This window comes from Branchiostoma lanceolatum, chromosome 13, assembly GCF_035083965.1.
Source record: "Branchiostoma lanceolatum isolate klBraLanc5 chromosome 13, klBraLanc5.hap2, whole genome shotgun sequence".
Classification (NCBI taxonomy): Eukaryota; Metazoa; Chordata; class Leptocardii; order Amphioxiformes; family Branchiostomatidae; genus Branchiostoma; species Branchiostoma lanceolatum.
The window spans coordinates 19,474,357-19,497,645 of NC_089734.1; the positions used below are offsets into that span (position 1 = coordinate 19,474,357).

Sequence of the window (23,289 nt, forward strand, 5' to 3'; positions counted from 1 at the left end):
GAACATGACATGTATTTATCATAAATTAGCAAAACTCTCCTACTTTGAAATGTTTTCAAGTTTCCATGATATTCCCCAGACGGACCTGTACACGGTGCAGATCATCTACACAGTCGGGTACTCCCTGTCTCTGGCGTCCCTCACAGTCGCTGTGGGGATCATTATTAGATTCAGGTAAGTGACTAAAGAAAATACTGCCACCGATCTTGGCAAGTAACTTCAATGTATACATGTCCATGTAAAAGATCCGGTGCATAATCATTGATAGCATCACAGTTCCGGAAAAGAAGTTGATGATATGTCAAATGAAGAAAATGAGGAAAGATGCAGATGAAGGGACAGGTTAAGTAAACGAAGTGATGTTTTGAGACTGTTCTAATCTCCCTTTCTATAATCCTGTATGTCCTGCACCTGTTCGTCTCCTTCATCTCTTGCTCCCTTCACAGGAAAATCCACTGTATCCGGAACTACATCCACCTGCACCTGTCATCTCTTGCTCCCTTCACAGGAAACTCCACTGTATCCGGAACTACATCCACCTACACCTCTCCTTGTCCTTCATCTCTTGCTCCCTTCACAGGAAACTCCACTGTATCCGGAACTACATCCACCTGCACCTGTCATCTCTTGCTCCCTTCACAGGAAAATCCACTGATTCCAGAACTACATCCACCTGCACCTGTCATCTCTTGCTCCCTTCACAGGAAACTCCACTGTATCCGGAACTACATCCACCTGCACCTGTCATCTCATGCTCCCTTCACAGGAAACTCCACTGATTCCGAAACTACATCCACCTGCACCTGTCATCTCTTGCTCCCTTCACAGGAAACTCCACTGTATCCGGAACTACATCCACCTGCACCTGTCATCTCATGCTCCCTTCACAGGAAACTCCACTGATTCCGAAACTACATCCACCTGCACCTGTCATCTCTTGCTCCCTTCACAGGAAACTCCACTGATTCCGAAACTACATCCACCTGCACCTGTCATCTCTTGCTCCCTTCACATGAAACTCCACTGTATCCGGAAATACATCCACCTGCACCTGTCATCTCATGCTCCCTTCACAGGAAACTCCACTGATTCCGAAACTACATCCACCTGCACCTGTCATCTCTTGCTCCCTTCACATGAAACTCCACTGTATCCGGAACTACATCCACCTGCACCTGTCATCTCTTGCTCCCTTCACAGGAAACTCCACTGTATCCGGAACTACATCCACCTACACCTCTCCTTGTCCTTCATCTCTTGCTCCCTTCACAGGAAACTCCACTGTATCCGGAACTACATCCACCTGCACCTGTCATCTCTTGCTCCCTTCACAGGAAAATCCACTGATTCCGGAACTACATCCACCTGCACCTGTCATCTCTTGCTCCCTTCACAGGAAACTCCACTGTATCCGGAACTACATCCACCTGCACCTGTCATCTCTTGCTCCCTTCACAGGAAACTCCACTGATTCCGAAACTACATCCACCTGCACCTGTCATCTCTTGCTCCCTTCACAGGAAAATCCACTGTATCCGGAACTACATCCACCTGCACCTGTCATCTCTTGCTCCCTTCACAGGAAACTCCACTGTATCCGGAACTACATCCACCTGCACCTGTCATCTCTTGCTCCCTTCACAGGAAAATCCACTGATTCCAGAACTACATCCACCTGCACCTGTCATCTCTTGCTCCCTTCACAGGAAACTCCACTGTATCCGGAACTACATCCACCTGCACCTGTTCGTGTCCTTCATCTCTTGCTCCCTTCACAGGAAACTCCACTGTATCCGGAACTACATCCACCTGCACCTGTTCGTGTCCTTCATCCTCCGTGCGGTGTTTATCTTCATCAAAGACGCCGTCCTGTTCGGGGGGATCGGAAAACCAACGTACAATGATTTCGAGAATAAGGTGATTTTGCATTTATTTGTTTATTGATTTATTACAACTTTATTACATCACATAATGCAAACGGACGAAGGGAAACAGGATATCGGCATACTTCCTTTGTAATCCCAGTCCGGGTAAAAAAAAAACCCAACAGGGAATAGATAAATTTAACAAACCAAAACTTGGTGGAATCCACATAATAATAACAGTGGTAACACTACTACTACTACTACTAAATATTGACAACAATAATGATAACAAATATTGTTGGTAACCAACACCAACTAAAGATAAATAAAACAAATTTAGTGGAAACCACATGACAATAACAATGATAACAATAAAATATCAACAATAATTATAACAAATATTATTGGACAGAAATGTGATAATAAATCATAAATGTAATGTAGATACCACAATAGACGTTATTTATCCTTTTAATCATTCATATACAACAGTTTTTTATACGTACATGTATTGTATTTAGAATATTGTTATACATGTAGCTCGTTATGCAGTAGATTGTAATGTATTATTGTCTTTGTCAGCAGGGCTAGCCCTTTGTAATAGACTCAAGCTAGTTGGGCAGCCCTGGCTGTGTGTCAGCCAAACCAATAAATAAAGAAATAAATAGATGTAATAGTGAGATGTATATCAAATCAGAATGAAGAATTCAAAAAGGGGTGCATTTAGGGCATTGGCAGTGGGTGAGCCATGAGCAAATGTCGTTGGGGTCAAAACTGTTGGTGTTAAGGGAGTGGTAGTGAACTAGGACAGCTTTTTAAAAGTGTTGATAGAAACGGTAGGGCATAGTTTTAGGAGTCTAGTGTTGAGGGGCAAAGCGTTCCAGATGGGTACAATTCTTTGGAAAAAAAGTAGTGGTAAGACATTTGTTGGGTTGGAGCTTGGCCTGAGAATTGGATCTTAAGGACCATACAACACCCAGTAACGGCGGAGTTTCCATGTAAGATATCACGAAATCGCCGGCGAATGCACCCGGATACACGTCGACATTTGTTTTGTTTGTTTATTTTGTTAACCCAGGAATACATATCGCCTGCAGGCGGCGTTTTTCAAAGATTCCTGGGGGGTTTTACCCCATACATAGTAATACATAGTAACAATAAAACTGTCAAGTAATAACAAATAATACAGAAATAAAGATTGACTTGACAACTTTTCACCAAACAACATAAATCCTTATCAAAATAACTAACAGTAACGTAATAGACTAGAAATATTGACTCAAGACAATAAAGATGGCGAATCAAAACAAGGAACTTAAATGTAAATCAACATGATGCGGAATTTGCATATCAAAGTGAAAATCATAAGAAAACTCATGTCAAGAATGTGAATTACTCTAGTCTTCAAATCATATTATCAAATGAAAACAAGAAGAAATCATAATGATTCATTGAGAAGTAAAAGAAACTTAAGTCATATGTTCTTCTCTGTATATTCGTTTGAAGAGTTGGAGTGTTCTTACCGATTTGAGCCTGCTGGATAAAGAGTTCCAGAGCACCGCACCAGAGCACGACAAAGCTTGCTCTCTATGTTCAGATTTCGCTTTAGGTAGTTGGAGGCCGCCCTGTGCTCTGAGGCGGGTATTGTGAGTGTGAATTTCCGAGAGCTGGCTGAACAGTGCAGTAAGGTGGGGAGGGGTCATGCCGTTGAGTGCTTTAAATACTAGCGTGGCTTTGGATTTCTTATGTAAGTCAGCTACCGGGGTCCACCCAAGTGTGTTCAAGACGGTTGCAGAAGAAATGTAGCGATTACACCCCAATATCAAACGCCCAGCTCTACACTGAAGTTTCTGCAATTTTCCCAGATTCCCTTTACCCCCTTGGTCCCATACTGTACTGCAATATTGTATGTGTGGAAGGAACAGACCGATGTAGATTGTGAGAAGTGCTTCTTTGTTTACATATGGTTATAGGCATTTCATGACACCGACTACTTGGGCTAGCTTCTTGCTGACCTGTTCTATATGATTATGCCACTTTAACTTGTTGTCAATACTGACTCCGAGGTATTTAAAGGTATCAACTTGGTCAAGAGTAGTACCAGCCAAAGTGAGATGCAGCTTATTGTGCATGTGTGAATGCACCCGGATACACGTCGACATGCCGACCTGCGTGCCGATTACCGGCGCTACGAACGTCCCTTGTGTGGGTCCACATCACGAAATCGCCGGCGAATGCACCCAGACACACGGCGACATGCCGACCTGCGTGCCGATTACCGGCGCTACGAACGTCCCTTGCTCGCACGTAAATGTTACCCGACTTGTGTGAGTCCACATCCCCAAAACGCAGGCGAATGCATTCAGACGGCTTGTGGTATGAGTGGTACACGGTGGTATAGGTGGTTTTCATACTGAGACGAGCTAAGGAATGGGCAGCGCTCTTGTGAGGCCTAAGGCACCGAATAGGTGGCCAATCCTTCTACGGGGCAGACGGAGCTATCTTCCGCCTGGGTCTAATTTGGCACCCGGTGGTATAGGTGGTTTTCATACTGAGACGAGCAAAGGAAAAGGCAGCGCTACTCTAAGGCTTGTGGTATAAGTGGTACACGGTGGTATAGGTGGTTTTCATACTGAGACGAGCAAAGGAAAAGGCAGCGCTACTCTAAGGCTTGTGGTATAAGTGGTACACGGTGGTATAGGTGGTTTTCATACTTAGACGAGTGAAGGAATAGGCAGTGCTATTTTAAGGCTTGTGGTATAAGTGGTACACGGTGGTATAGGTGGTTTTCATACTTAGACGAGTGAAGGAATAGGAAGCGCTACTCTAAGGCTTGTGGTTTAAGTGGTACACGGTGGTATAGGTGGTTTTCATACTGAGACGAGCGAAGGAATAGGCATCGCTACTCTAAGGCACAAGTGTTACACGGTGGTATATGATGAAAACCACCTATACCACCGTGTACCACTTATACCACAAGCCTTAGAGTAGCGCTGCCTATTCCTTCACTCGTCTAAGTATGAAAACCACCTATACCACCGTGTACCACTTATACCACAAGCCTTAGAGTAGCGCTGCCTATTCCTTCGCTCGTCTAAGTATGAAAACCACCTATACCACCGTGTACCACTTATACCACAAGCCTTAGAGTAGCGCTGCCTATTCCTTCACTCGTTTAAGTATGAAAAGCACCTATACCACCGTGTACCACTTATACCACAAGCCTTAGAGTAGCGATGCCTATTCCTTCGCTCGTCTCAGTATGAAAACCACCTATACCACCGTGTACCACTTATACCACAAGCCTTAGAGTATCGCTGCCTATTCCTTCACTCGTCTAAGTATGAAAACCACATATACCACCGTGTACCACTTATACCACAAGTCAAAAGTGGTACACGGTGGTATATGATGAAAACCACCTATACCACCGTGTACCACTTATACCACAAGCCTTAGAGTATCGCTGCCTATTCCTTCACTCGTCTAAGTATGAAAACCACCTATACCACCGTGTACCACTTATACCACAAGCCTTAGAGTAGCGCTGCCTATTCCTTCGCTCGTCTCAGTATGAAAACCACCTATACCACCGTGTACCACTTATACCACAAGCCTTAGAGTAGCGCTGCCTATTCCTTCACTCGTTTAAGTATGAAAAGCACCTATACCACCGTGTACCACTTATACCACAAGCCTTAGAGTAGCGATGCCTATTCCTTCGCTCGTCTCAGTATGAAAACCACCTATACCACCGTGTACCACTTATACCACAAGCCTTAGAGTATCGCTGCCTATTCCTTCACTCGTCTAAGTATGAAAACCACATATACCACCATGTACCACTTATACCACAAGTCAAAAGTGGTACACGGTGGTATATGATGAAAACCACCTATACCACCGTGTACCACTTATACTGCAAGCCTTACAGTAGCGCTGCCCATTCCTTCACTCGTCTAAAAAAAACCCACCTATACCACCATGTACCACTTATACCACAAGCCTTAGAGTAGCGCTGCCTATTCCTTCTCTCGTCTAAGAATAGTGACCTTCTCTACCACCGGGTGCCAAATTCGACTTAGGCGGAAGAGAGCTCCGTCTGCGCCGAAGAAGAAGTCGACCCACACAAGTCGGGAAACATTTACGTGCGAGCATGGGACGTTCGCAGCGCCGGTAATCGGCACTCAGGTCGGCATGTCGCCGTGTGTCTGGGTGCATTCGCCGGCGATTTCGTGATGTCTTACATGGAAACTCCGCCTAAGTAACGACATAGGTCGATAATTTTCCACACGTTCTCTGCTACCTTTCTTGAAGATAGGACAGACGTTAGCTCCTTTCCGTCTTGCTGAGACTCTGCCATATTGAATACTTTTGTTGAAGATGGTAGTAAAGTGAGGGGCTATTGTATGCGCACCTTCGCTTATGATCACTGGGGAAATAGAAATCGGACCAACAGCTTTTGTACAGTCTAAGGTGAGCAAAATATCCAGTACTTCCTCAGCTGTGAAATAAATGTTGCCGAGAAAGGGATGTTTCCAGATACTGGAGTGGTGAAGACAGAGTGGAAGAACTTGTTAAACAGGTTTGCTTTTTCTATTGGTGTCGTTACTTGATAATGCCTGTATTTCAGAGCTTGATGCAGACAACGAGATTTAGTTTCACTCTTGAAAAAAGTCCAAGACCTCTTTAGATTGTTTTTACTAAAGATCCTAAATTTTCAAAGAACAATTTGTATTTGTAATTTGTAATACAGATTAAATTTTTTCAACTTTGGAGCAATTTTCTGGAACAATGGTCAGTATCACATCCAAAAAATGATTATGATTGTTTGAGGTGACATCATTTATCTGAGAAATCATTCAACACATCACAGACCTGGTTCTCTACAAACGATTTACCAGTCTAATTAAACCAATCAATATTCGGAAGATTGAAGTCCCCTAACAAAATCACCTGGTCGTATTCACGATCAACAAGGCTAATTACATGCTGTAAGTTGTGAGAAAAGGCAAGTGCATTACTAGAGGGGGGGGGGGTCTGTAACAGAGGATGATGCCAATCCAAGCCTGTTTCTCTGTATGAATTTCACAGACCAAGATTTCATCAGCAGGGTCAGGGTCGGGACTTCTTCCAGAGTGAATGCCCCGACAGAAAGCTAAGACAATGCCACCTCCTGTATTTCCCGGAATGATAGTACACCGGTCTTAACGGTAGACTAGATAATGCTGAGAAAGTAGTTCTTCATCTTTAACATCAGGGGTTAAACGTGTTTCCGTATCAGCTGCAATAGAAGCCTTATTGGATGCAACAAGATTTTGGAATTGTACTAACTTATTTCATTTACTATTAATGCTACTTAATGCTACGACCATTCAAATACAGAACTTTAATTTGGTTTGCGCTATCTACTTTATGCAAGTCCTTACATTCTTTACTCTTGTCCTCCCCATGTAGTGGAGATACTGTATAAGAGCTGACTGAGCTCAGAGTTCTACTACTGAGAGGCGTGTTCACAAGTCTTTCTTCAGGGGTACTAGCGTTTGAGCAGAAGTCTGTGTTTATCTGCTGTGTCAGTAACTCTTCCGGCTGAGTTGCAGTAATCTCCTTTGGACTCCGCTCCACCGGCTTCTCCTGTTGAATGCCTCCCCCTAAAAAACCTGCCTGATAAAGTGGTTAATGGTGAAGGTGGGTTGCTAGAAGAGCAGTTTCTTCCGTGGTGAGATGGACTCCGTCATACAAGTGATGCAGCTCGATGTCCTTGTTGTTTAAAAACAAACACTTTTTCCTTGCGCACAAGGATGCTAAGTGTTGGATAACTCTGTTAACTTTCACAGTAAACCTACCCCGAACTACCAGACTAGAGGAGCAGACTTGAGTCAAGTTTTCAGATATACACATACCCAGCGTCTCGAACTTTCTCGTTATGGACGAAAGGTCCTCATGGAGATTGTTGGTCCCGACGTGAAGAATGAGCAACTGAGGTTGGGTGTCAGATAGATCCTTCTCGGCCAATCTTCTTATCTGTTCTAAGCGAGCCCCTCTGTGTGTATTGCATGTGACTACTTTCCCAGTACTTCGGGTCATACGCCTGGGATTCAGATCTTTCGTCATGGAGTCCACCGCGTCCGGGCTGACTCTCTCGTTGGCGTAGCTGTGATCCACGGGCAGCTCGGCTGAAGTCTGACTGCCTGGGAGACTGGAGAGATCTGCGCACGTTGTTCCGTCGTATCCCATGTGTGGCGCCCTTACCTTGACCCAGAGACGGTGTATTCTCTTGCATAACACTAGATTTCCTCACAGACAGCGTGGGACTCCGTGTGTACAAAGCCCGTGGTACAACATATAGACACCTATACTACGCGTTGCCTCATTAACCGTTTCAACTGGTAGTGGTTTCCATTTATTTTAGGTCAAAGCCTTTCTGTAGACAGCTGCATATATTGCCTTTAGATATACTATTTGTATGATATTCAAATGACTTCACCAGAGAGGAACTTCTGGAATGTATTAAGACATTTAGTAACGGTAAAACCCTTGGTTTGGACAATATACCGATAGAAGTGTGGAAGACTGAGGCCTTGATTGATCCGCTCCTTGAAATCTGTAACAGAACGTTTCACCAACACAGAGCAGACATCTGGATAACCAAAAGAATTCTTCCACTACCAAAAAAGGAGACTAACTATAGAGGAATCAAATTGTCTGTTGCATCAGCTAAGATTCACAACAAAATGCTTTTGCTGAGGTTTAGACCACATGTAGAACCACTGCTTCGAAACAATCAAAATGGGTTTTGGCCTGGAAGATCAACTTTATCACAAATACAGCTCTGCGAAGACTCATTGAAGGAATCAGAGACCAGAATCTTAAAGCAGTTATCACATTTATAGACTTCAGCAAAGCTTTTGATTCCATTCATCGCAAAACTTTGATGGAAAGGATATGGCATACCAGACAAAATCGTTGAGGCAATAAATATTCTGTATGTAGGTACAAAAGCCAATGTGCTTTCACCTGATGGAGAAACAGATTTTTGTAATTACTGCAGGTGTTCCACAATGAGATAGTTTAGCTCCCTTCCTTTTCATAGTGGCTCTGGACTATGCAATGGGACAAGCCACAGAGGAACCCGAGCTTACTGGATTTGTACTCAGACCAAGAAAGAGCAAAAGATATCCCGCCGAGTTACTAACTGATACGGACTTTCTGACGACATTGCCCTTACTTCAAATATAATTGCAGAAACACAATTATTGTTGGAAGAAGTTGAAAACGCCTCCAAACTGGTTGGGCTCCATGCAAATGACTCAAAAACAGAGTAGATGATTTTCAAACAACCTGAAGGAATCCTGGTATCAACTAAAGGCCAGGCACGTAACTGCGTACCAGACTTCATACACCAGGGATCATGGGTTAAACGTTCAAGCAAAGATGTTGAGGTCAGAATGGCTCCTGCTTGGGGAGCTATGAGCAAGATGGCCGTAGTGTGGAAAACTGACTGAAGTCCAGCTACAAAAATCAGCTTTTTTAGAGCAGCTGTAGAATCAATTCTCCTATATAGTTCAGAATGTTGGACGCTTACAAAAAACACTGGAGAAAAAACTAAATGGCTCACACACCATAATGCTGAGAAATGTCCTTAACATCTCTGTGAGGCATAGAATTTCAAATTGCGAGCTTTACAAGAATATACCGCCGATCGCTGAAACCGTACGGCAAAGCAGACTGTAGGTCACTGCTGGAGAAATAAGGATGAGAATCACTGAGACAGAACCCGCGGGAGGCCACACAACTTGAAGCTGACAGCGGTTTAGACCTACACCAACTGCCTGCAGCGATGGACGACAGAGTGGTATGACTGATGATACCTTACTTCACTTGATTGAAAGGAAGATCATGGCTGGTAAAGAAGACTGCAGTTTTGAACTTAAGCAAGTTGATAGTGACGAAGTGTACAAACTCCTCCTGGCTCTTCCAGAAGGAAAATCAACAGGCCTAGATAACATGGATAACAAACTTCTGAGGCTTGCAGCGAAGCACGTTTCCATCCCTCTCTGTTACATCATCAACTTGTCTATGACTACCTCAGTCTATCCAAGGGAATGGAAGAAAGCCAAGGTCGTACCCATTCCAAAGTCAACAACAGCATCCTTCTGTGGTTCGAATAGCAGGCCAATCAGTCTTCTCTCTGCTACCAACAAGATTATGGAGCGCATCGTCAGTAAACAAATCTCAGATTACTTTCAGCAGAACTCATTAATGTCCAATCACCAACACGCGTACAGGAAAAACCATTCAACTTGTACTGCACTGCTGCACATGGTGGATGATTGGTATCGCAATATTGATCAGGGAAACTTGGTAGGTGCTATTTTCCTTGACTTTTCTGCTGCCTTTGACCTAGTCGACCACAGTTGTCTACTTCAGAAACTAGGATGCTATGGTTTCAGTGAATCCACAACAGAATGGATGGCAAGCTACCTGATAGGCAGGGAGCAATGTGTACACATCAATGGGACAAACTCTTCTTTTGTGGAGTTACCTTGCGGCGTTCCTCAAGTTGTTGATGGCAAACGTATTGAACAAGTCCCGGAGGTAAAACTACTTGGTACAACTGTCGATGAATGTCTTACCTGGAACACTCACACGAAGACAACCTCAAAGAAAATGGCCAGGTCCCTTGGAATGATCAGAAGATGTGCAACATACATGGACCAGACGCTCTTAAAAATGGTGATTGAATGCCTGACATTGACTCACATGGACTACTGTAGCCCTGTCTGGTCATGCACTACAAAGAGAAATATCAAGTCCCTACAAATAGTGCAAAATAAGGCTTCACGTTTGCTTCAGTTGAAACCACTGTGGAAACCTGTACACACTAGACTATCATTGAACACAATGACTACTTTTAGAAGGATTGTTTTCACTAATGAACCTGTGTGTCTTGCGAGTAGACTGCTTTCTGTCAACAAGCAGCACACGCACAGAACACGATTTGCTTCAAAGCCAACTTTTAGAGTAGACAAACCTAGAACAAATGCATTGAAGAAGACAATTATGTACAGGGCTGTTTCAACGTGGAATCAGCTCCCGGTAGAGCTACAGACCACCCTTTCTGCTCGTACTTTTAAAGCCAGAATCTGTGAGCTCTTGTTATAAAGTGTAAAACTGATTCATAAGTAAAGTGGCATTGAATCGCAAATGATTTTACTCAATTAAGGAAGGACCTCTAATTTTAAGTAGATTCCTGAATCAATTTCAATTCGATAGTTTTTTTTAAATGACATGTAATCAGCTATCTGTAATCAATGTAAATATTGAATGTTGTTATGTTGTTATCGTCAATGCATGTATTGTTATTTTGATGTTGTATTGTAAGATGTTAAGAAGTCCAGGAAGATTAGTGATGTGCCTTAGGGCACACCACTAATGGATTTTCTTCAATAAAGACAATAATGACAAAGACAAAGACAACTGGTCATGAGACCTCGAGCGAGCTCGACGGAGTGAGTGAGTGAGTGATATTCTTTGTATCCATAATCAACATATAAACAAAGAAACGTAACAATAGGTGATTCTTACGGATGTGGGCTTGAATTAAGTTCTAAACAGGAACTATACGGCTATAGCGTCTTTTCTTAAGATACGGCGTGAGTGTGTACGGTTGGCTTTAGGTTGCTCACTACTACTGCCTATTGAACTCTCCCAATGGAGTCGACTTCGCTGAACACCAGCCTAAGAGCCTTCACAAAGAAAGGAAGCGGGAAAAACATCGCCGCCTGAACCAAGTACAACAAAACTGCCCATCCACCACAGTCCAAGGTTCTACAGCGAGAGAAGAGAGTCTGAAGACGTCGCCACTGTTGCTCAAATTTGAAGCCTGCAGCGATGAACGCCAGAGCCTCCACGCCAATGCTAGACACAGCCGATACAAGGGCAGAGACAACGCCAGAAACTACACTCGGACTCCCTTTTGTTTACATGTTTTGACCTTTGTGACAATTGTAATTGTTCTAAAACAATAGTTGAAGTCACGTGAGGTCATTTAGTGCACTTAGCGTCATCAAGTAACCAAGGAGCGGGATTGAGAGACTGAGAGGCGATGATGCAGCTCGATAACAGAGATGTTTATTCAGACCAAGATGGGAGACATGGCGGTCTCTGTGACACGATGGTAAGATGTGACGTAAGCGGAGTGACCACGTGACTCCTATACAGTAACAGTGATGCCATCATTGACCCGCGGCTCATTACAACATAACACAACTTAACGTTGTGTACATGTGGCGTAGACCTAAGAGTGCAAACTGCACTACCATGTTATTTGCTGAACTGTGATTGGTTAAGCCACCAGGGCACTTTGCACCTGATCTTAATAAGACAGGACACACTGTACTTGGCTCATTCGAGCCTTAAACCACCGAGAAAGCCACACCAAGGCGAAACTAGTCTGGATGTGGGCTTGAATAAAGTTCTAAACAGGGCCTATGCGGCTATAGCGTATTTTCTAAAGACAAGGCGTGAGTGTGTACGGTTGGCTTGAGGTTGCCCACTACTACTGCCAATAGGTGATTCTTACGATGCTAAGTATTGCTTTTCAGATTTGGTGTAAGGTCGTTGTGACTCTGTACAACTACTTTATCGCTGCCAACTACTTCTGGCTGCTGGTGGAGGGACTCTTCCTGCACTCCCTCATCGCCGTCGGCTTCTTCTCCGAACGGAAGTACTTCCGGTGGTACATGGTTCTGGGATGGGGTAAGTACATTCAGTGGACATGGTACTATGACAAGATTGGTACTTTCGGTGGTACATGGTACTATGGTGGGCCAGGTATTTTCAGTGGGGTAAGTCCCTGGGGAACATTCAGACAGGAAACATGCTGGTCTTCTTGATTTTCACATCAAAACCTTCACCGTGGGATTGCCTAAAACCAGGCTGACACTTGTCAAGTTTCAGATGTCACTAGTGTAGAGAGGTTTGTTGTTAATTAGTTAGTTGATCTGGTGACATTGAACAAGTCTCGTCCACAAAGAAGTGAAATAGCATTAGACCTATGAGAAGTATCCACACAAAACACGCGCTTGTAGCAAATGCCCGCACAGAGACAAACATAGTAATATCAGTCCAAAGCTAATCAGTTGGGATTCAATAGTGTCTGATATCCATCTTATAGGACTCTGTCTGAAACACGAAAGGGCATTTCTCGGGCAGACAGTGGGACGGGTGCGAGAAGTAGATCCAGCACGACTGGAAATCAAATGTACGTTGCGTTGAGCGGACTTTGTACGCATTATTTTTGAAACTGACAAGAGGCAATGGAACAAAATTAAAATAATGATGTATTTGTTCACATTAGAAGTCAGCAGATCGCATGTGTCAACATTTTCAATCTCGTCACCAAGGGAAAAAAGAGTTCGGCAGCCTCATACCTCCGTGATATATTGAAAGATTTAGTAAGATTTTTGTTTCATCATTAACATTCATAATGGGAATACGATTAGCATAATCTAAATCATCATTGATGGCCTTATTATCAAGTCCTAATCTAATTTTATATTGATAGTCTTTCTATCAAAATCACATATAAAGTATGTGGAAAAGTCTTATTTTGGGGGGATTCCATTTTAACATTTCACGCAGGACATGATGATTCGTTAATCCCATCTTTAGCTATAGTATTTTCTCATCAATTATGCAAATTAGGTATTTATTTGAATGAATAATATCTATCAATATTTCTCTTTTTCTAAGAAGGGCCTATCACACTTGTGCGTAGATCATGTCCGTTTGAGTTGTATATTAACATTTTGTCATACGCCGGCCCACGCACAATACGCACCTAATGCGTATCTCAATAGTTTTGTGAAAGTTTTAGGTACGCAGACATTCGCAAGGTACGGCCCAGTACGCCTGGTCATTTTGGAACGCCCAAAACTTTCGTTCGAACGCTGTTAGGCAGCTCGACATCGTTCGAGTGCGGCACGGGCTCTCTATGTATTCGCCCTCCATACGCGGTAATACGCTTCTCTTGCGGCACTAGCTCCGAACAGCGTACACATAGCGTGTTTGCAGTGCAGATACAACGCATGATAAACGAACGTATAGCGAATAAGCAAATATGTCACGAATTAGTGCCGTTCGTCTTGCGATCGGACAGCGCATTGTACGTATTAGGAACGTTTGACAAACGCACAGATAGCGTACGGATAGCTTACACATAATGTACTTGACGAACATCATGGGTATATTCCAAACTAGGTATTTAATTGGTCGGGTATTTGATTTAGTAAAGGGCAGAGAGGAAACAAATAAGACCCCAATAGTGTACATTACTTTTAATCATTAAAATGCCCCACACAACGGCAGTGTCTCTGTTACACACACCTAAAAGCCTGCTTGTCGTCACCTATGGAGTCGTCTTCCAATAACAGTTTACGTTAGGGCCCTGTCACACTTGTGCGTATATCATGTCTCCCCTACTAATATCAATGCAACCAAATACGCTCGTAAGTATCTCCATGAAAAAATACTTTTTCATGGGGATATTGTTTTGAGTGTGTTTTTGCGTGTTTGTGTCACCGGTCGTATGTTTGTGTCACCGGATGCTTAAAGTCAGCATAACTATCGAACGTGTAGATGGACTGTAATGATATTTGGTATATGGGTAGGTGTTGGGAAGAGAAAGGTCAAGGTCGATATTGGGCCCCCTGGTTTGTGTGACTGGAACTGCAATGGTGTATTTGTAAAAAATCTTCTAAGGAGAATAACTGAAGAAAGGAACGACAGATCTTCTTTGTTATTTACTATGCGGGTAGCTTGGACAGAGATGTACACAATGAAGTGCAAATTAAGCAAATTGCGACTTAATTTGCACAAGTAATGAGTAAAACCCGTATTTGTAGTGTTGTCTATTGCATGTTATGGCACACCTGTTGGTAGCGAAACTGGTTCGAATATATTCCCCAGGGCCCGACAGCTGGTGCTCAAACCACAAAGGGATATACAACCAAAGCTGTATACTTGTTATCTCCATGAAAAAAGACCATCAACAAATAACTTGAGCAAATAAAACACATCATATATAAAAACAAATTTCATGGAGATTTTGGGTCTTCAGACTCTTGTTCGATTAGCATTACTGGGAAGTACGTCAGGCATGCGGTCGGCAGACGTTGTGTGCGTGCGCCCGAAATACGCTCAGCATACGCACCTGATACGCGGCTATTCACGATTATAGTATTGCGCACTTCATATGCAAATCATACGTGTCTTATACGCAATGGATGCGCTAAATTCGTTATTCATACGCTATATGTGCGTCACGCATAACTCAAGAAATTTGATATTTTCAGCGTACAACTTCGTATTGACAAAATGTAATACGGAACTCACACGGAATTGCTTATACGCACAAGTGTGACAGGGGCTTAACATATGTGGCATGTTTGAAAGTCCTATCATGAAATGCAGTGGATGCATAAACACCCCTCATTAATTATGCAAATCAGGTACTGATTTGCAAAATCAGTATCTAATTAAACTATCTACACACTAAAAAATTATCATCATCTGTCACCCCTTCTTGAGTTATATCCTTTCAAATTCTGAAATAAAACCAGCTCCTGCAATTCCAAATAAGAGTTCGGAGACCTCAAATCTCCATGAAATATATATTATGCACATTAGGCCCACATTTGCATCATCTATATTCAACAATGTTCACTGCCACATAACTTCGAAATGCCACAAGTATGAAATTTCAGTTATCTACCAATATTGAATTTCAGTATTTTCTCATTTATAATGCAAGTTAGGTCTCCATTTGCATAACTTTTATCTATCAATGTTCGTTTATTTCTCAGTTACATATGCTGCATTTTTGAACTGTTCTACCATTGAACGGAGTGGGTTTATTAAATGCCCCCATTAATTATGCAAATTAGATTCTGATTTGCTTTATCATCATTTCAAGCAACACTTAAGCTATCCACATAATAGAAACAAGTTTACAGGTTTGGCTTTATATCCCTTTGTGGTTTGACCACTAGCTGTAGGGTCCCTGGGGGAATACTTGCCCTAGTTTCGATGGTGTAAGCTGCCACAACACGCCTAGAATGGAAATGTTGATTTTCCTCTTTACTTATGCAAATTAAGTCCCAATTTGCAAAATGCACTTCATTGTGTACATCTCTGTCCAAGCTACCTGCATATTAAATAACACGTCGTTCCTTTGTTTAGTTAGTCTCCTTGCAAGATTTTGACAAAAACGCCAATGCAGTTCCAGTGTCTCATACCAGGGGGCCAAAATCGACCTTGACCTTTGTTTTTCCGACACCTGCCCACATACCAAATATCATTGCAATCCATTTAGACGTTCTTAAGTTATGCTGACTTTACGCATCCGGACACACACACAAACACACACGCTAACACGCACACAAACACGCTCAAAACAATATCTCCATGAACAAATCTCAATTTTCCATGGAGATAAAATGCTGCTAGGGTGCCCAAACCTACACAACTTATATCCTATCAAAGAGCTATCTACCACTCAAGAATCACGACTATACAATGTCCGGAACACGAGAAAGCAAAAAAAGGAAGTTCCGCTGAAGTAACTTAGGAAGTCGCTAGGGGGGCCCAAAATCTAATCATCTGGAGGTCTTATCAAGATCTACCCATATACCAAATATGAATACAATCCATCCAGGCCTCTGGAGTCATGCTGCTAATCTACACATATACATTTCCAGGAAAACAGAGTCAGAAGCCCGACGTTCGGCTTCAGTACAAATGAAAACCACCAGAAGGCCCAAAATCGACATTGACCTTCGTCTTTCCAAGACCAACCCACTTACTATGTATCATCACAACCAAGCGATCAACACAGTCATCCAAACAATACCTCTGTTATTACGGAGAACAATTTTACTGCTTTCAAAAGAAATCACGGGAGCGAATCAAACGGTTACCTGTTATGTATGCGTGGTCGTCAATTATATCTCTTCCGTTATTTCTCCAGGCACCCCGTGGCTGTTTATGATCCCATGGATTGCTGTGCGAGTCGCCGTACAGGACAAACGGTGGGCAGTCTAGAGAATAAACGTTTTCAAGGACATATGACTTTATTCGCACTTTTGGCAAACATTTCTTCAGATTAATTTTTTTTACTAATTTAGACAAAAATGATATTTTGAGTTCCTTTGTCAATGTATTAATTTCAAATGACGTGGTATTTGGCATGTAGCTGCCTTGTGCATATGTACTCTTATTCAAATGTTTGCCATACCCCAATTTAAAAGGATTTTTCGATCAACTTTTATATTATTTTTGATCCACATTGTATTTTCATTCCTAGAGTCCATTCCTGGTATTTGGACAGAGGTTATCATGCTAAAAAAAATTTTGGAGTGAGTGTTTTCAAAGAATTTACGTTGAGGCATCACTGGAAGAGTAAATTCTTGCACGAGGGGGGAAGTAAATTCAAATTTGGACTGGATTTATTCAAAAGTCAATTTTTTTAGTTGAAGCATTTTTAACTGTCCATTTTAGAGATATGTGCCGCTTGAAAAGTTCATTCTCCCACGGGGGGGGGGGGGTCACTCTGCAAATTCAATTTGGACAGGGGTTATTATGCAAGTGTTCATTTCCTTCATATATAGTGGATGCGGTTTTTGACCGGATATTACCGTTGCGACATTGGAACTCAATTTTTGAATGTGAGGGTGATGAGTGAATATGCTGTATTTGCTCACAAATGCTGCCTTTCTAGTCTACGTTTGTATCAGTCTACCTCAGATTCTGATTATACATAGTCCCATACCTAACAGTCTATGCTGCATGATACGTTGATGAATCCAGGTAATAAGATACGCCAAAAATAGTTACTCAAGCGAACTGGATAAAATTTTGAAACAGACGTTTTAGACAGCATCCGCTATCTTTCGCCAGTGACTAAAGAAAGATCTGGTAGAACGAGGTTTTATACCAAACCTCTGAAAAGATATGTTAATGAAGTGAAGACATTTTCGTTGTTCTTCTTTTTCTTCATCTTTACTGCTTAGCCTCATATCTGAGATTATCAGCAGTTGCGCATGGGTTAGATACAACACAAGTGCCCGGTACAAATAAAACGAAGGGAAAATAAAGGGAAGGCGCTAAGGGACATAAACAACTGGATTTGTGTTTGCAGAAGACAGGACAAGTTAATTTATTGAGTTAGTAATACATGTATTTACATATATACAACGACGTGTTGGGGTGGCGCAATGCAGCAGGGTCTGAACTGGGAGAGGGACCCTGCCTCCGCCACACCAGGCTCAAGTTCGTTCCACTCTTTGATGGTCCGAGGGAACAACGAGAGCCTGTAGTAGTTGTTCCTGCACGCGATGGCCTGCAATGTTTGAGAGTGATTGGTGCGCCATGGTCGTGTGTTGAACATAAACAGTATTATGGATAATCTTATATAGGGTGACTTGGCGGGCAGTCTTTCTGCGCAGTTCTAGCGTTTGCCAGCCCAAGTTTCGCAGCATAGCAGTGACTGAACTGGTGCGTCTGTAATCATTACACGCGTAGCGGGCTGCTCTTCGCTGAACCATCTCAACACTCCTCAGATTCATTAGAATATTAAGTGAAGACAAGGTTGTATGCTCAATTAGCTCCTGTTGTTTTAGGAGCTAAGGTTGTTTGTTCGTCGGGGTTGAGGTGGGAGTAGCGCGTTATCCCAAGTGCCTGAAAGTTGTACATTCTCGCAAATATTGCTTCTCTATCTCCCCGGCCGTTCGAAAAAACGGCGTTTGCGGTCTAGGATATCGGTGGATTCTAGATTAAATGAGTGCCCCTGGTTGTGTTGTAAATGGTGGAGAAAGGCTGAGGAGACCGACCTCACAAAGTTATCGAAGCCAATGTTATCTACAAACTGAAATGTGAGGAACCCAACAGCAATAACACGTACATTGGGGAGACTAGTCGGCCACTAAGACAAAGGTACAATGAACATTGCAGAAAGAGCGCAAACGGCCATTGTCCACCATTTACAACACAACCAGGGACACTCATTCAATCTAGAATCCATAAATATCCTAGACCGCGAGCGAACACTGTTTGTTCGAACGGGGAGTTACAGAGGCAATATATGAGAGAATGTACAATCCCGCCCTCAACAGGAAAGGAGGTATACGCACCCCCATCTCCGACGAACAAACTTAGCTCCTAAAACAACAGGAGCTAATTGACTCATTACAATACAACTCTGTCTTGACTTACTATTCTATTGAACCATCTGAAATTGTATTCACTTCATTAACATATCTGTTCAGAGTTTTGGTATAAAACCTAGATCTGCCAGATCTTTCCTTAATCACTGACGAAAGATAGCGGATGCAGGGTAAGATCGTGGAAAAATCTTGAATGTTTAAAAGCGACTCGGTTGAAGAGATGTTAGGGATTAGCCACTTTCTGTGATTCAAGTGCCTGGCTAGAGAGTGTTGATGCTGATATAACCGGAGTAGTTCCCTCCGATTCAGCTACATTTTACCTTCTTATGTTTAGCCATACCTAGTATGGCTCAACATATTGTTTTTGCTCAGGTTTCTTCTCCTTGTCCTTCTGTCAAATCAAATTGATTCATCTCTGTTATTTTTTGACCTGAAATTTGGTACAAAGGTAGTATACCCCCCGTTTTTTTTCTAATTTTTTCGATATTGACCTTGAAAGTGATGTTATTGAGGTTTTTATGACTAATGATGCATATCTTGGCCTCCTGCGCCCTGGTATTTCAACCGAATGACCTGAAATTTGCTGTGGATGTGCCTTGAACAAATATTTAAAGTACTACGTTCCCATTTTTTTGCTATACATTTCTTCAAAACTATTAATTTTGGGCTTTTTGACAATATTTGCCACTTCTGTCACTTTCAATACTACATACAGTGTTGGAAGTGACAGCCAATGGGAGTACTGCATTAAAAAAATGCAACCACCTGATTGGCCAATTGAGCTGATCATTTTATCTTGCATTTCTGGCGCAGGTGTGGTATGGGAATGCCTAGGACATGTGATTACATGGCTTTGTTCACTCTTTTATGAACAAAGATACACATCTCCAGTTCCTATGTATTAAACCAAAATGATATAGAATTTGGCATGTGTCTGCCTTGGTCATGTACACAGGCCCTCATTCAAATGTTTGACATACAGCCTTTCACAACGATTTTTGAAATAAACAATTTTTTCGTTTCGTTATTTTCAACACAAAATGTACTATTGTATCATGCATTCAAACATAGGGGTGTCACATTTTTATATTTCACCCATACTATCGCTGAAATATGTTGTTTTTGGTCATTTCCTTCTTCTCCTGTTAAATCTTCATATATATCATTATGTATACTACGGAAAACTTCATTCTTCCCTGGGGTCAAGCTTTTTTAAAATTCAATCTTGAACTGGGTTGATTATGCGCAAGAGTGTAATTTTGAGCGGATATTTTTCGACTGGTCTAGTTTACATGGAGATGGCACGGAATATCCCATTCTTGCAAGGGGAGGATTCTTTAATTATTTATTTCAATGTTGAGCTGGAGTGAGTATGAAAAAGTCCATTTGTTGGCAGAAGTGCATTTGTTCAAGTTGATATGGTTTTGGACTGGTCCATATTGTGTTGAGGTGCTCCTGGAAGACTCCATTCCTGTATGGAGAGACTTATTGTTTTTAAACTCAATTTTGGACTGGGGTGATCCCTTTTTTTAGTGAAAGTATTTTAGAATGGTCCATTGTTATTTTGGGACAGTCCATTTTTTGCATGGTGAGGAGTGTGGCTAAACATGCTGTATTTGCTCGCAAATGTTGCCTTTCTAGTTCTTAGTCTCCCGTTCTTTCGTTTGTTAACAGCTGCTGGGAAATCAAACACCTGCAGTACTGGTGGATCTACAGGGGTCCCATCTTGGTGTCTGTACTGGTAAGGGGAGCCGTTCTAAACTGCTTCAGTCACATTTCCACACCGGTGTATCGCCGTGTGTATCGCAGCTGAGTGGAGCACTTTAGCTCAAGACCGCTCAGCTGGGCGGCTCAAACTCCATCAAGGCGGAAAAAAAAACTTGAACATGATCTGGAGCTACACGAGGCTGTTAGAAGGCAAAAGAGACACGCCCTGTGCCAAACTACAGCATTGACCTGCCCTACATGCGGCAAACTTTGCAAGAGCAGAGCTGGACTCGCCGCCCACGGCCGAGTCCATCGACGCTGAACTGAACGTCCGTCAGGATGACAAGAAGAAGAGGATGATGATGATGTACCGCCGGGTAGTTTACGTCATTGCTTTTTTGTGATTTAATGCTATGGTCACAATTAGAAAAAGGGGCCCTGCCGGGTACTTCCCGGGCCGTTTTTTGCGCTTTCGGGCGTGACCCCTACGTGGCCCCGTTGGGCACCCTGCGGCTATCGGGCTATTTTGGGGCACGGCGGGACCCGCCAAAAATTTAGTTCTGTCTTAAAATCTACCCGGACCCTGCGGACAAAACGACGCCGTGACCTAACCGTGAGCACACCGAGAAGTTCCCCTCCGGTTGCCGACAGTTCATCGGGTCAAATAGTAGTTTGTCTGTTTGTTTGTTTTTTATTTGCACACAAAGGAAATATTCAATAAATAATAATAGTCTTTATTGCATGTTCCTGCCCAGATGGGCTAAATGAACAAATGACCACACATGGTCTATAAGAAGCAAAATACATAAAAAGAATTTTCACAACTCTACATTCTAACATAGTGAACTAAAAATCAAACAATCGATGGACTGTCGCTAAACTGATATTGATCATCTTATACATGTAAAAGTTTCTTCTCTCTTTTTGAAATATTTTGAAAATGACTACATCCTTTTTCCATTATGTGCTCATTCGTACATGACATCAGGTATATGAAAGTGTCCTGCTTTGACATTATACATATACGATAAACTATAGATAAAAACAGTTTCAGGAGGAGGAAAAAGCGTATATAGCTTATACTATATAACGTTACTGTAGGACCTCCTCGTTTATACTTATCAAACTTGATTATAAATCATAGATGATATAGCAAAGTAATACATAAAGTATGAGAACGATAGATAATGATAATAAAATAACTGATAGTACAAATCAAAATTAGATACGAACTGAATATGTGTCTCTACTACACGGGCTATGGTGGGTTTTCAGTGCACAAACGTCAGAAAAGAGGTGATTGTTTGTACATACGTCGGAAGACTGTTCCATAGTGTGACGTGTTTGCATTTTACGGAGAACTGTGCTAATAATGCGCGGACGAGAGGAACATGGAGTTGATTGCCCCAGGTATGATAGTTGTGTACAAGGGTGAATTAGGGTTCGGGAAAATAAAAATTGTTGCAAAGAAAGTTGAATGTTAAGATATTAATTTGCAATTTATTGATATCGTGGATATCTTTGATTTTTAAATAGACGAGCCATGTGTGAGTGAAAGTCAGAAGCAGAGCTATCCTTCTCCTCTTTTGGAGAGATATAAGAGGCTGCAGAGTTGCACGGCAAGCGCATCCCCAACCAATATCAATGTTAAATGCGGGTATATACGGTTGTTTCTTTTGAGCTCCAGTGCAATTTCATATACCCCTCGAGATATGACGAGTGCCCGCCAGGAGCCTGCCTGATGCCCGATCGTCGTTGGCGGGGTATTCGGCAGGGACCCTACAACTGCCCCACCTAGATGTGATAAGCACGCGGTACCATGTCGGAGCTGACTGACGGGTACCTGCCGGAGACCGACCAACGAAGGTGACACAATTTTACAAAAATGCTACCGAGTGCCCGCCCGAGCACCCAGGGACCCCTACAGGGCAGCGTGAAGGAAACTTTTAATTGTGACCACGACAGCCGGTGCCCCCCAGACGTCAGAGCCCGGCCGGGGCTACATCCCCGACGGGCACCCGCGCAATTGTGACTGAAGCATTAGGCGGGGCCCCGTGGAACCTCCCGCGGTTGTCGGGATATTTGCAGGTTCGAGCAGGCCCCGTTTGTATCCAAGTCATAACCTAATCTTGGTAACATTGACATGCCCCTGCCAGAACATTTGAAGTGTGGATCAAAATCAACCCGTACGAAACAAGACGTAGTCCTGCTGTCATCAGCTCTCTGAGGCCCCGTCTGAAAGTGTGAAAACAGTGAATCATGGGCATCGGTTTGGAAATGTAGCTGAGGCGTGACTGAGGCAAAATGTAGTGCTGGGTTCGGCCGGAATCTTATCACAGGCAACTTCTGAGAAATTCCCTTTCTTACTGTACTGTTATGTTAAGTGGCAGACAATGTTTCTGTAAGGTAAGATGAGCATTCAGACGCAAAGATAACCTGTAGTTGCACGCTAGCATTGCCTGGTGTGTTAGCAACTGAAAATCATGTCTGAA

The 23,289-nt window shown here is 42.7% G+C and overlaps 1 protein-coding gene across 1 annotated transcript in view; it reads left to right on the plus strand.

The window, feature by feature from the left end:
- LOC136447306 (vasoactive intestinal polypeptide receptor 1-like) overlaps positions 1-23,289 on the plus strand; it is a 45,779-nt gene that overhangs the window by 20,693 nt on the left and 1,797 nt on the right. The window contains exons 5-9 of the mRNA XM_066446057.1: positions 80-174; positions 1,779-1,917; positions 12,473-12,626; positions 16,897-16,957; positions 20,765-20,831. Of these exons, the coding sequence (XP_066302154.1) occupies positions 80-174; positions 1,779-1,917; positions 12,473-12,626; positions 16,897-16,957; positions 20,765-20,831 (516 nt within the window). The remainder of the gene's footprint in view (positions 1-79; positions 175-1,778; positions 1,918-12,472; positions 12,627-16,896; positions 16,958-20,764; positions 20,832-23,289) is intronic.